Source organism: Camellia sinensis, chromosome 5, assembly GCF_055761805.1.
Source record: "Camellia sinensis isolate YWXY chromosome 5, ASM5576180v1, whole genome shotgun sequence".
NCBI lineage: Eukaryota > Viridiplantae > Streptophyta > Magnoliopsida > Ericales > Theaceae > Camellia > Camellia sinensis.
The window spans coordinates 165,337,326-165,350,463 of record NC_138965.1 but is presented as its reverse complement, the minus strand read 5'-3'; the positions used below and the strand labels follow the sequence as shown (position 1 = coordinate 165,350,463).

Sequence of the window (13,138 nt, the reverse complement as noted above, 5' to 3'; positions counted from 1 at the left end):
TAGCCCATACCAAGGCCAAACAAGCCTTCTCCAGTGGTGTATAGCAGGTCTCGTAATCCAGCATCTTCTTGCTCAGATAGTAGATAGCCCTTTCCACTTTGTCTTCTGACTCCTGTGCGAGCATGCAACCCATGGTGGTCTCAGTTACCGAAAGATACAATATCAACGGTCTCCCCGGTTCTGGCGGTGACAACACAGGCGGGTTCTGTAGGTACTCTTTGATCTGTTCAAAAGCTGCTTGACATCGGCCGTCCCATTGGAATTTCTTTCCTTTCTTCAGGAGGCCAAAAAGTGGTTCACAAGTCAAGGTTAATTTAGAGATAAACCGCCTTATGAATTGCACTTTACCTAGAAAGCCTCGCACCTCCTTTTCAGTCCTTGGTGGTGGCATTTCTAAGATGGCCTTGATTTTGGAAGGGTCGACCTCGATGCCCCTTTGCGTTATCAGAAACCCTAGCATCTTCCCTGCTGTAACACCAAAAGTACACTTCTGGGGATTCAGCCGCAGCCGAAATTCTTTGATCCTTTGAAAAAACTTTTGTAAGGCGGTGTAGTGGCCCTCTCTTTCTTTGGACTTGACAATCATGTCGTCCACATACACCTCGACCTCTTTATGGATCATATCATGCAATATTGTAGTTGCTGCCCGTTGATAGGTAGCTCCAGCGTTTTTCAGCCCAAATGGCATCACTCGATAACAATATGTACCCCACGGGGTAGTGAATGCAGTCTTCTCCCGGTCTTCGGGCGCCATTACTATCTGATTATAGCCTGAGAAACCATCCATAAACGAAAGCAAGGCGTGTCCTGCCGTGAAATCTATCAGTTCATCAATGTGTGGCAAGGAAAAGTCGTCCTTCGGACTGGCCCTATTCAAATCTCTGAAGTCTACACAGACCCGAATTCTGCCGTTCTTCTTCGGCACCGGAACAATGTTGGCCAACCAAGTCGGGTACTCAGACACCAGCAGGAAGCCTGCATCAATTTGCTTGGTGACCTCTTCCTTGATCTTAATGGCCCAATCAGGGCGGATCCTTCTGAGCTTATGTTTGACAGGTCGGGCCTCGGGATCAAGAGGGATCCGGTGCTGTACAATCTCAGGATCGATTCCAGGCATGTCTTCGTAGGACCACGCGAAAACATCTTTGAAATCTTTTAACAAAGCGACTAAGTGCTCGCGTTCCTCAGAAGACAACGTGGACCCGATCTGGACCAGCCGCGGGTCCTTCTCAGTACCAACATTCACAGTAGTGATTTCATCCACTAAAGGTTTAACAAATCTTTCCTGCTCTTGATCAATTAACCGTTGCAAAACCGGAGGAATTTCTTCCTCGTCGTTTTCATCAAAATTTTGAAAATCCTGATTTAAGCAATAAATCAATGGCACAGAAAAATACTCCGAAACCACATCCACGTCGTTCTCATTAAATACTTCCGAGCCATCGGATTCCTCTGTTACAACAGACTCAAAAGAAATGAAAAAGACGACCTAGACAGGACTGTGGTATCCGGGTTATCACCCCCGGGAATACTGGACTCAGACTCAGTTGAGCTGGAATCTGATTCCGACGTACAAGATTCGGTAGAATCAGATTCCGGCTCACTACCTGACCCGGTGCTGCTTGATAAAAAGCCTTCTTCATATTGCCAGATGAGAGAAGGTGCGATGGATGCATCCAAAATAGCTGATGGTAGGCCCGCAGCCGCTTCATTCCCAATGACACATACCGAGGAGCTATCCCCCAAGCACCTCTGTTCGATCGGAGGATCTGAAAGCAGACACGCCAGCGCTGCCCCCATTTCGTTTTCAGCGTCCTCAGACTGCACTTCCTTACTTTGCTCAGCCTCAGCCGATAGATCTGCCTGCCCTTCGGCGATGTCATCCTCAGGTAACTGTAAATCAAAGAAAATCTCAAATCCCGATACGCGCTTCTTCTCCGCGTTGAGCCACGGCTCTGGGAAGCCACAGAACGGAAAGTCCTCCCCCTCCCGGACGAAACGTCCGTTCAGGGTCCCCCGAATGGGCTGGTGCATTAAGTCAAAGGGCTTCCCCATCTGTTTCGCCCTGGCCCTTCCGGCCATTTCCTTTTCTTTCCTTATCCAATCCTCTTTGGTGGGTAGGAAGCCCAAACCAAAGGTATGGGGGTTATGTGGCACTTCGGTCGATGCTGCGGTACCTTTCCTGCCGCTCTTGCCTAATCCCATCCCGGGGATGTGCTGGAGTTTGTTCATAAGATAGACAGCTTGGGCGCTGACATACACCCCTTCGTTAGCTGCCATGATGCTCTGTACAACCCGAGCCTCGGCTAAGGTAAAACCTGATATGAACACATCTTCTATACCGTGCTCAATTTCTAGAACAGGCGTAGATACCTCTGGTGGCGGATGAATTGATGAGTTTCCAAAAACAATGGCTACTCCCTTCCCATAGGGGTATTTCACCACTTGATGTAAGGTAGAGGAGACCGCCTTTACCTGATGCAGCCACGGCCGCCCCAAAAGCAAGTTGAACGTTGCAGGAACCTCCAAGACGTGGAAATCTATCTCGTGCTGTCCTGGCCCAACCTTTGTTTGAATCTTAACTGTCCCCATTACTTCCCGGCTTGTGTTGTCATACGCCCGAATCACCTGGGCCGTTGGCACAAAATCCGCGACTTTCAAACCAATCGCATAAGCTGTCCTTGCCGGGCAGACGTTGATGGCGGACCCCGTGTCGACAAGTACCACAGGTATCCATTTATCTCTGCACTCGACAGAGATGTAGAGCGGTTTGTTATGGTTCGCACCCTCGGGTGGCAGCTCTTTGTCAGAAAAACTCAATGCTGGGGAACTTCCTCCCGAAAAGACTAAGCCCACCAGCTGTTCGGGCGTGGTATCTATGGAAAGTTTGGCCTTATCCATGGCTGACAGGACAGCCTGCCTATGTACTCGAGAAGCCATAAGCAGTCCCCAGATGGAGATGTCTGCTTGTATCTTTTTCAATTGTCTCAATACGGCCTCGTCTTCGAGTTGCTTCTCCTTTTGTTTCTCTGCTTCATTATCTTTCCCAGACGCCTCCGGTTGATCTAGGTGTGGAGGCTTGAAATACCGTCCACTCCTAGTCATGTGATCGACTTCGCCGATATACCAGGTATCATCTGGCTGGTTACCTTTCCAATCCTCGTCTGTGTGGGCAAGACATAGATCGTCGTCTTCCCACCACATACCATCTGCGACTGACAAGCATCCGTCTGGTTTTGACACAACTGTCCCGATACTCACAGTACCTTTTATCCCTATGCCCGCAGCATTCTTCATTTCCGTACTTGTGGCGGTTTCGACCCCCACGTGGCCTTTTGCTTTCCTGATCCTCTCAGAATCCTCGAATCTTTCTTGTTCTGACTATGTCAATGCAGTAGATTGCTCACTGATCCCTGTACTCAAAATGCTCCATTCCTGAGCGAAACTCTCGACACCGGCGCTCTCCGGCGATGTATTCTGCTTTTCCACCGTCCCGGCTATTGTTGACATTCCTCCCCCTGCCGGGTCTTGTTCTGACTGGAACTCCCCTATTACATCCGGCTGATCGTCTAACCACCCCGTGGCCTCTGCTGATTCTTCATTATCGTACCAGTTGATGGCCGAGTCTTGGTCATCGTGGAATTGGAATTTGACAAAATCCTCTTTCACGGCTGTCAAATCATCCGTTCCCTGTCCTGAATTGTCCCCTCGGATTACACACAGCTCTCTCCCGACTGGAAATTCGACATCTGGTCTATTCTGGCCCACTGGTGAAATGTAGTCACTTGGACTGTAAGCATTCCCAACATCATTCTCAGACTCCGCAGACTCTGGTTTGACAACCTCTTTCCTGTCCTCGATGGTCACCACCACTGGCTTGGGTTGGGTTATGGAGACGTCCATCATGCACAAATCGGTGCAATCAAGGAGGAAAACTTTCGGTTTAGGCAGGTAGGAGGGTGTGATGTAGATACTAGGATCGTAGGATGCGACCCCAGTGTAGATGAAGTTGATTCTTTTGGGTGGTGGAACTTGGTTATGTGTGGGGAGAGGGTTTGTGGTAACATTGGGTTTCTCAGGAGGTAAAATCACCCCATTATCAATGAGATCTTGAATTTCATGACGTAAACGAAAGCATAGGTCGGTGTCATGACCGTGCTGCTGGTGGAATGCACAATATTTGGCCGGATTGTGGGTGGCAGGCAGTCTTTCAGGTAAGGGCCGCGGCTCTAGGGGCTTCAGATGCCCTTTTCTGATCAAAACCCCTAAAGCTTTGGACAGGGGCATATAAAGTGGAGCGAAGGTTCTGGTGTTTCTGGGAAGGTATTTGGCTGTTTGTGAGTTGCTTCCGGACGCACCGGAGAATGGCGTGGCTGCCGTATTTCTTGGGGAAGGGTTAGTGGTGACCATACTCACTTCGGAGGTCCTGGCAGTCGTAGCGCCACTCGGGCCTGCATTAGCACTACGATTGAAATTTCTGCGGGGTTGCTCCCGGTCATTATCGATCCAACCTTGTCTTAGGGCGTCTTCGATCTGCACCCCCATTTCATGCAGATCAGCAAAGGTAGGAAAGGGGACTACAATCATCTTTTGCATTAGCTTCGGCTGAAGATTGCGCACAATCATCCGAATCTGGTCTTTGTCTGTGGGTCTCAAGGTCATCATTGAAGCCTTAGCCCGCCATCTAGTTACAAACTCTGAGAAGCTTTCCTTGGGTTCTTGCCTCGTTGTCTCGAGATCGCGGGTCGTGATCTCGATTTGTGTGTTATACGAGTACTGCAGGATGAAGGCCTCAGCCATCTCGTCCCAATTTCTCTTGACGTCATCCTCCAACTTGGCATACCATGCGGACGCCACACCCGACAGGGTACGGCCAAATAAAGACAGCTTCTGTAATCTGGTGAGGCCCATTGGCCTTAGGACGTCTGAAAACAGTCGCAGGTGTACCATGGGATCCTCAGACCCGTCAAAACGATCAATTTGGGGCATCTTAAACCGATCTGGCAGCGTCACAGCTGTGTCGATGTACCCATCTCCAATGTCCGGAATGGACTTCGCACCTTGGGATTTCTTGAACAGCTTTTCAAGCTTGTGCATTTTTAATGTCACGGGGTCAACCTCAGACTCAAAGGGAGAATCCGATATATTAATGGGAGTGGGTGCCTTGGATTGTTGAGGCAGAATCGGGGGTGGAGCCGGCCCTGTTGGGATGTCTGTATCTTCTTGGACATTCCGGGCGTTTGGTGTCTCTTCGGGTATTGGAACCCTTAAAGGAGGAGGGATTTGCTGCGAAGGTGATGCCCCAGTTTGCTGTTGCAATCTCCCAATTAAATCCGCTTGCTCACTCATAACTGTAGCCTGTTGCCTGGCAAATTCTGCCTGTCGGGCAGCATCTTGCTGCATCATTTTCATGCTTTCCTGAAGTTGGCGCACTATCTCCTCTAAGCTAGCCATACTGTTCTGCTCTGGTTGAATTGCTGGTATGCGTTCCCTCTCTGTGGGTGAAACGGGATCCTGATCCCTACTGTACACAGGTGGGGTAGACGAAGCCCTCTGTACCGACTGTTGAACCGATATCCTCTGCCTAGTTGCTTTCCGTTTAGTAACCGGGGGTAGAGAATGGTACACTGGTTGTCCTTCTATCAGATCCTCAGATCGGTGGAGCCGGCGACCTCTGATCCAGAGTGCTTGGGGGATGTCTACTGGGTTAGACGCAATGATGCTAAACTACCTAGCAAAAAGATAAATAAAGCAATAAATAAACCAACAACTGGACGGCACAACGGCATAAAATAAACAAATAATATACAGTTGGATATTCAAAACACATGGTCGATAAGCCGAACACACTGTTCTTCGACACTTGATCGCTGTTCTCAACATCTCTATTCCCAATACTGAACCCTGATACCCGCAGATAACTGATTCTCTTAAAGCTGATACTGATGCCCTCAGGCCTGATGCCCAGACTTACAAACTGGTGTGTTTAGTTCCCTGCAGAAATACATTCTAACAGCACATAGCAAGTAAAGAGAGCCAAAACACCCCTATGTTGGGGTAGGGTTTCCCTGTCCTATTTTGTCAGGAGCTAGGGTTTCACTACGCACGCAGCGGTTTCAAACAACTTAGCATCGGGTAAGCAACCTGTCCTAGCTTGGAATGGTCACTATGGTTCCGAATATGCACTAGGTCGAATGGTCAAAAGGGTGCCCCGGTAAAACCGAGGTTTGTGTTCCCATACTGTCAGAGCCCATAGCCGGTCAGCCTTACGGACATGCCTTGACAAGACAAGCCTTCGGCAAACCGTTCAGGAATGGCAGATGGCAAACACTGTGTTCCTAGGCGCACCAATGCACATGCAATGCAAAGAAACACATAAATGAGATCAAAACAGGATATCACGAGTTCAAGTCAGGCTCTCTAAATTCCCCAGCAGAGTCGCCAGAAACTGTAGATGCGCCCGCGGAGGGGGACCTCACTACTACAGTTCGGACTCGATTTGTGTCACGGTTCTTAATCTGAACCAAAGAGTCCAAATCCGGCAAATCGTTTTGAGAAACAGATTTTTTGAAAAGAAGTGCCAAACATGGACCGCTTTGCCAGATACAGAGTCGCCACCTAAATATTTTTAAAATAGGGAAATTTAGGAAACCCTGACTCGGTGCCGAAGGCCACGTGTCCGTCATCACCGGAGTTGTCTCGGCTCGGGAGCTTGGGTACGATCGGGGAAGGTCAGCTATGAGCACCCCCTTTTGCCCGGTCCGAAGACCGACCTCTACTAACCGTGATATCCGTTTTTGAAAACTTTATGTGTTCTTAAACCAATTGTTAGCCTAGAATTACTATGTTATGCGCGCAACAAACAAGTATAGACCAAATCGCTCAAATTGGAATAAAAAAGCATTTCATGTTTGTTTTGAAAATGGTTTGCTACTCGCAAGTAGGCTAAAATGCAGATTTTGCCACCATCAAGTGGGCTTTAAAACAAAAATAGCTTTAACGCACTATCCCAATTTGAGCAATTTGACCTCCACCCACAGGCATTCAAGCAATTTATCTCATGTAAACACTTAGCCGCATGGCAAGCATACTATTATGGCAACATTCACACGCATGTTGGATGCTAAAGCATAACCACTTACATTGTACTCCATGCCAAAACAATAAACTAGTTAGCAAATGTGCGTGTCCTAGTTCATGTTATTTTGCCTAATGCAACACATACAAGATTGCAATTTTAGTTAGGCTCGGTTAACCTAAATATGGCATACGATATGCAACCAACTGATTCACGTATTCAATTTTGGAATTTGAAAATACGAATGCGGTTAGTATGATGCACCGAGCCCGGTGCATGTCAACAAATGCATGAATGCACGCATGCATATCATAAGGTATGCTAATTCCAAAAATGCCCTAATCTACCATCATAAGCAGGTAAATAAAAGGGAAGAAAGAAATGGGGATTGGAAGACATACATACACTCACCCACACTTATTACATGTTTACCCTCACTCAGAGGATCCGAATTAATATTACAGTCCCAAATAAAAAACGAATAAAATTCTAATTTAATTTAAAGGAAAGGTGGCGAAGGAAAGAAAAGGGTAGCCGCAGCTTCTACCTCGGGATGCGCGAATGATACATGCTCGAATCCGTCCTGCCCGGAAAACCCGTACTATACTCCTGTCGCCTCTATTTGTACTGCCTTGTCTTTCTGAAAATTTCCAAAGTACTGGAGGAAGCTCCTTGCATCCTGCAGAGCACCACCGGCCGGACAGAATTACCACCGGCACTTCACAGTTCCCATCGGCACTTTGTTGGATTCATCGGCACTCCAGAGAGTGCCGGTCGGCACTAAATTCTGCCGGTCGGCAGAAACTTCCTGCAGAAGACAATTTGACAGCAAACAGAGAACAGACAGTGCATGGCATGGAGTTTTTGGACACATGTAAGCATGGTCCTACTTATCATATTTTGAACTCAAAGAAGCATGACCTTCGACCTTTGAGCCATCAATGGTGCATGATGACTCGAGGGATCAAATTTGCCACTTAATGTAAGGATGTATGCAACAAACAACATGAAAACCGAGGCCTTATCAAGTTGGAGTCAAAGGTCCCGATGACCGGGAATCGAGGCACATTGCATCACTTGAAGTATGAATGGTCCTTGATTCCCACACTTAGTTTGACACCCCAAACCAAGTAAATGCAATGCATGTAATGCTCAACAAGGCTCAAATGTATCATGCCACCAAGATGTAAAGCACAACAAGCATTATGCAACCAACATGATAAATGTATAATACCAAGCATACAAGATACAAACATGATGCAAACATGGGCCAAATTGACCATGGGATTGATGTGCTACAAGGCTTGATGGAGCAACCATGCAACAAACATGGGGCAAGCATGCAAGAGGGCTTAAAATGGCAAAGGGGCAGGCCCTCACCCTTCTCAAAACAGTGGCCAAAAGTGCTCAAAATGATGGACAATCAACTCATGTTAACAAGCAAACTTATGGTACCAAAGTTAAGGCACCAAAAAGGAAACATTTCACCCTCATTAACATGACCACTCATGGTATGATTAAAGCAAAGCAAAAAACAGAATTTGTGCATGCAAAATAGGACCCCAAAAACTCCTAATATGGCAGCTAAAATATCTCCCATGAAGCATATGCACTAAGGCTCATTCTTAGGCATAAGAGGACACACCCTCAAGGCATTAAAGAGGCCATGCATGCACACATACAAGCATGATTCTTGGACTAAAATGTGGTCCTTAGATGATGTTGAATCATGAGGGTTAATCACAAACATACATGTTAGAGGTCAACATGCTCAAAGCTTTTAAGCTAAAATACAAAGCAACCCTAACAAACATGTCAAGCATGGCTAAATGGATAACCAATAAACCTTAAGCATGGAAAAACATCACTAAGAACTTCATGGAACTAAGCCAACTCTCACAAGAATCATGGCCTAATCATGATATGTACTTCTAAGCAAAGTAGAGCAATACAAAGCAAGTATTATAAGCATACAAGGAGGCACGAATTTGACCAAAAACAGAGGTTATATATGACCTAACATGCCTAAAAAAATGCTGAAATGAAGCCAAGAAACAACAAGCACACATGCTATCCTTTTGAGCCCAAAAAGTAAGGAAACAAAACCATAAAGGGAGAGGGGTGTCCCTCCCCTATGCAAGACTTCAAACCAACTTTTTAAACACCAAAAATGAACTGGTTTTTAGTGATGAAAAGATCAAAATGCTGAAGTGAACAAAACCTTATCAAAGAGGCACCAAAATAGACCAAACAAGGCTTATGAGGGTGAGTTTGCACTCAAACCACAAAATGACCTTAATGAAAGTGCTAGAGCAGGAAAATTTAAGCCTTTTTCATGTTATACACAAGAGCTAAAACAGTAAACAAAATAGGTAGAAAACCAATGCAAGTTTGGGGAATAAAAAGGAAGATGCTCACCCTTGAAGAACCCTTGAAGAACAAATGGTCTAACCTCCTTCTTTGGATCAAAACTAGTCCAAAACTCAAGAAACAACTCCTCCAAGTCCCTCAATCTCGGAGTAAGGTGTAATGGTGTGTGTAATGGTGCAAAAGTAAGGTAAAACACACCTTTTGAGCCAAGAAACACACACAAGAAGGGAGAGGGAGAGAGGTATAGAGGTAATATGTATCTATATCTCTAAAGGTTGGTTTTTGCTTCTGTTTTTTCTAACCTAGAACCAAGAGGAAAGCCCCTCTCTTATAGGACTCCCTCTTGCAAAGCTTATTCAACAAGCTTGGCTAGAGGGAAATCCCTCCATACACGTGTATGGAGGGGAGGAGAGTTGGTGCCAGCTATCACAGCTGGCACAAAATATCTCCAAAAGGTGGATGAACGGTGGTCAGCTGCCCAAAAATGCTATTTCGGCAAAAAACAGTGCCGACCGGCAACCAATTATGCCGACCGGCAATAAAGCGTGCCGACCGGCAAACAAAAGTGCCGATGACAGAAAATGACCAGCCGGTGGTGTATGGGGATGTCTCACAAGGCATTCCCTGCCCCTCTAAGGCAAAACAAAAGTGCTTGGTGCAAAACCAGACACTAAACAGTCAAGTTCGGAGATTCTGAGGCAGGGCGCGCGAGCCGAGTCCTCCGGGAACTCCAAACGAACACAAACATGGATGATCACCGGGTGTTCAAACGGTGACGTCCGAGTCTTGAGGACGGTCAAAAATGGGGTGTCTACATTGACTATTTTCTTGAAAACTATTTCATTTTCCAAAACTGGACCATTTTCTTGGACCCAAAAAGGAAAATTTTCCGTGCTTATAGTTTGACTTGTATGGTTTTCAAACCAAAAATCACATAAGCATGTTAATCTAACTCTCATATTGGTCAAAATTGTTTTCGTAGAAACCAAAACAAAAAAAAATGGTCAAAATGATGAACTAGGGGCACAGTTGAGTCAGGCGTTCTGTCTTTCCCCCGTCTTCAACATACTTGCCAGGAGGGCACTCTACCTGCCAAAAGAAATAGTTGTGAGCTAACGGCGTTGGGCATAAACCCGCAACTTCCTATTCATTCATTAAACACCCCGGGGAGGGATAAAAAAATGAGAGAATAAAGAATAGAGAGGTGTAAGTTGAGAGAAAAAGCGAGCCAAAGGGATTTTGTGAGAAAAAAAACCGAGCTTGAGTGCCAGAGGGATGTGAGGATCACAAATAAGAAAGGGTGGGAAACACTACCCGAAGAAACTGGCTCCTCGCGAACTGAGAGGTCTCTTGTCTTTGTAACACCTCTGTGTCTCGTGTCTTTTGTTTTGTTTACCTCAACTTTTGTTTTGAGTCTTTTTCAAGTGTTACTCGATGTGTTTAGGTCGTGTACCTTTTGTTGAGTCATAGTATGTTGTGTTCAGTTGTAGGCTCAATACCCGGTTGGGAACCCTTTTCTCATTTTCAAAGATTAATTGTTTTGTGCTCAGAATGCTGTGCCATTCTCCACATTTGTGCAAAAACATGATTTGGTTCTTTCATACAACTGCAGGGTCCACCCCCGATAAGTGTGAACAGGAAAACACTGGGCCTCTTTGAAGCTTCTGGGTTTCAGATCGCATCTGAGTGTGCTTCAACTTCAGTGGATTCGACCTTCATGGTCCGTCTTGTCAGATTTAGGCTGTTTGTTCAGGATCCGCTGTGTGCAAAATGAGCTAAGCGCTGTGTTATGGGTTGTATGCAGATTAATCCCCAGTAGAGTATCAGCCGAATGTTTAGAATGTGCAGTGGTTGGTATGGTTTGTTTTTGCTATTGGCTGGTTCGTTTTCTGATTATTACAATGCAAGTGTTCAATTTTCAGACAACAGATCAATTTCATTTCATTTGAGGTGCAACATGATGCAATGCGATGCAATATATGGAATGTACAAATACAACACTTTTTTCAGACAAAAGGTTTGTTTCATTTCATCATCTTTTTCAAGTACATAGTTTTGGAAATAAAAATCTGCCTGCGGCAGTACAAGGTACTCTAACTACCAGCAAAAAGTACAAAAGAAAAATAAAAAAAAAACCAGCAACAGTCTGGATCAATGACAAAAGGCCGTGGGTCTAGGGGTCCGTCCTCGTCCTCTTCCTGGATAAAGGTCCAGGAACATCATCAGCGCTGTCATCGAAGTCCGAGTCCGAGCTGTCTCCGGTCTCCTCCGACGACGACTCTGCCTCCGCCTCTGCCTCTGACTCCTCATCATCATCATCAGGGACGGGTGCCTGTGAGCTACTCCCAACGTGAGCGCGCCCCGCCTTGGTGCAGGGGTATGCTCTGCCATCTCCTCCGGTAGGAATAGAAGGTCCAGCTGGAACACCTCCCACAGTGGGAATCTGGAAAGGAGGCTGAAAAGTATAAGAGGCAAACGCATCAGTATGTCGTGAGCAGTTTATCAGTGCAGAATGCAGTGTATGAGTACAGTGTGCAAATGTCGTGAGCAGTTTATCAGTGCAGAATGCAGTATATGAGTACAGTGTATGAATGACGTGAGCAGCTTATCAAGTGTTGTGTTGTGCACTAGATTATGTGAAACAACTTATGAGTATGGTTTGAGGCCGTGATCAGAAGAACATACCGGAATACTATAGAGGGCCAGGAGGTCGAAGGTCCGCTGTAGCATCCCCATCATGGAGGCATTCAACTCCAGGGACTGCCGGGTGTACTCGGAGGACGCCTACAAAAGTATCAAAGGCATTAGTATTCTGCGGAATATCAAAATAAACTAAAATAAAATGACAATGCAAGATGCAAGATGAAGTAGTATATACCGGAGGTAAGTCATAGAACCCGACCAACTCATGGTTAGCTGGAGGAGGAGCAAAGGGAATCTGGTACGTCGTCCCACCTTGGCCTCGGCATGTCATTGTCGTGGGTAGCGCTGGCCAGCTAACCCCCTGACCCCTCCGAACTCCGCTCCTGCCACGGACAAGAGCTGTCCTCGACGTCCCTGCCCCAGCTCCAGTCCTAGCTGCCGGCACCACCGGTCTCCCTCTCTCAGCTCGACGGCCACTGCTCAGAGGCCGCATAATGTAGGTCTGGACGTACTCTCTGAAGTCGCCCTCGCCCCTGAAGTCCTCCGCATCCCAGCCGATCGTGTAATCGGCCATCTCCTGGGCGGTGAACCTCTCAGTATCTCTCATATGGGCAGGAGGTAGACCCGAGACTATCTGCTCTGGTAACCCCAGGGTCTGGCGTAGGAAACGCTCGCCCAGGTACCAAGCCCGACAGACCGGGCCCTCCAGCAAGATCCGAAAGCATGCAGTCTCCTCTGCCCCAGCAACCAATCCCGGGTCACGGCTGGCAATGGAGCCCAAGGCTGTCAGGTGATTTGAAAATGAAATGCAGTTTGTTATCTACTGTTATTGAAAACATACAGTGCTAAGTGAAGCCTAAGAAAATTCTAAAGTTGAACATACCTCCGCGGCGGTGATGGTGTCGAAGTAGCGGCGGAAGAAAATAAAAGACTCCCGTGGTTTCCGCACGCATCGCACATCAAAGCGATGAGAAAAGGGAACGCCGAGTGGGCTCTCTACATCAGGTACTGGGGCAAGCCTGGAAAAGTAAGCATACACCCACAACT

General features: G+C 46.8%; 1 protein-coding gene across 1 annotated transcript; it reads right to left on the bottom strand.

The window, feature by feature from the left end:
• Positions 1 to 11,617: 11,617 nt before the first annotated feature.
• On the bottom strand, positions 11,618 to 12,422 carry LOC145791849 (uncharacterized). The gene is made up of 3 exons (XM_082872297.1): positions 12,327 to 12,422; positions 12,134 to 12,232; positions 11,618 to 11,903 (listed from the first exon to the last, which is right to left on the bottom strand). The coding sequence occupies exons 1-3, from the start codon at positions 12,420 to 12,422 to the stop codon at positions 11,622 to 11,624; spliced, it is 477 nt and encodes a 158-aa protein (XP_082728423.1). The 3' UTR covers positions 11,618 to 11,621.
• Positions 12,423 to 13,138: the final 716 nt, after the last annotated feature.

Excerpts from the sequence above, each read along its gene's own strand:
- LOC145791849 (XM_082872297.1), bottom strand. The coding sequence starts at position 12,422 with ATGACATGCCGAGGCCAAGGTGGGACGACGTACCAGATTCCCTTTGCT. Across the intron at positions 12,233-12,326 it reads GGTTCTATGACTTACCTCCG|GCGTCCTCCGAGTACACCCG; the intron begins GTATATACTACT and ends ATACTTTTGTAG. Across the intron at positions 11,904-12,133 it reads TGGCCCTCTATAGTATTCCG|CCTCCTTTCCAGATTCCCAC; the intron begins GTATGTTCTTCT and ends TATACTTTTCAG.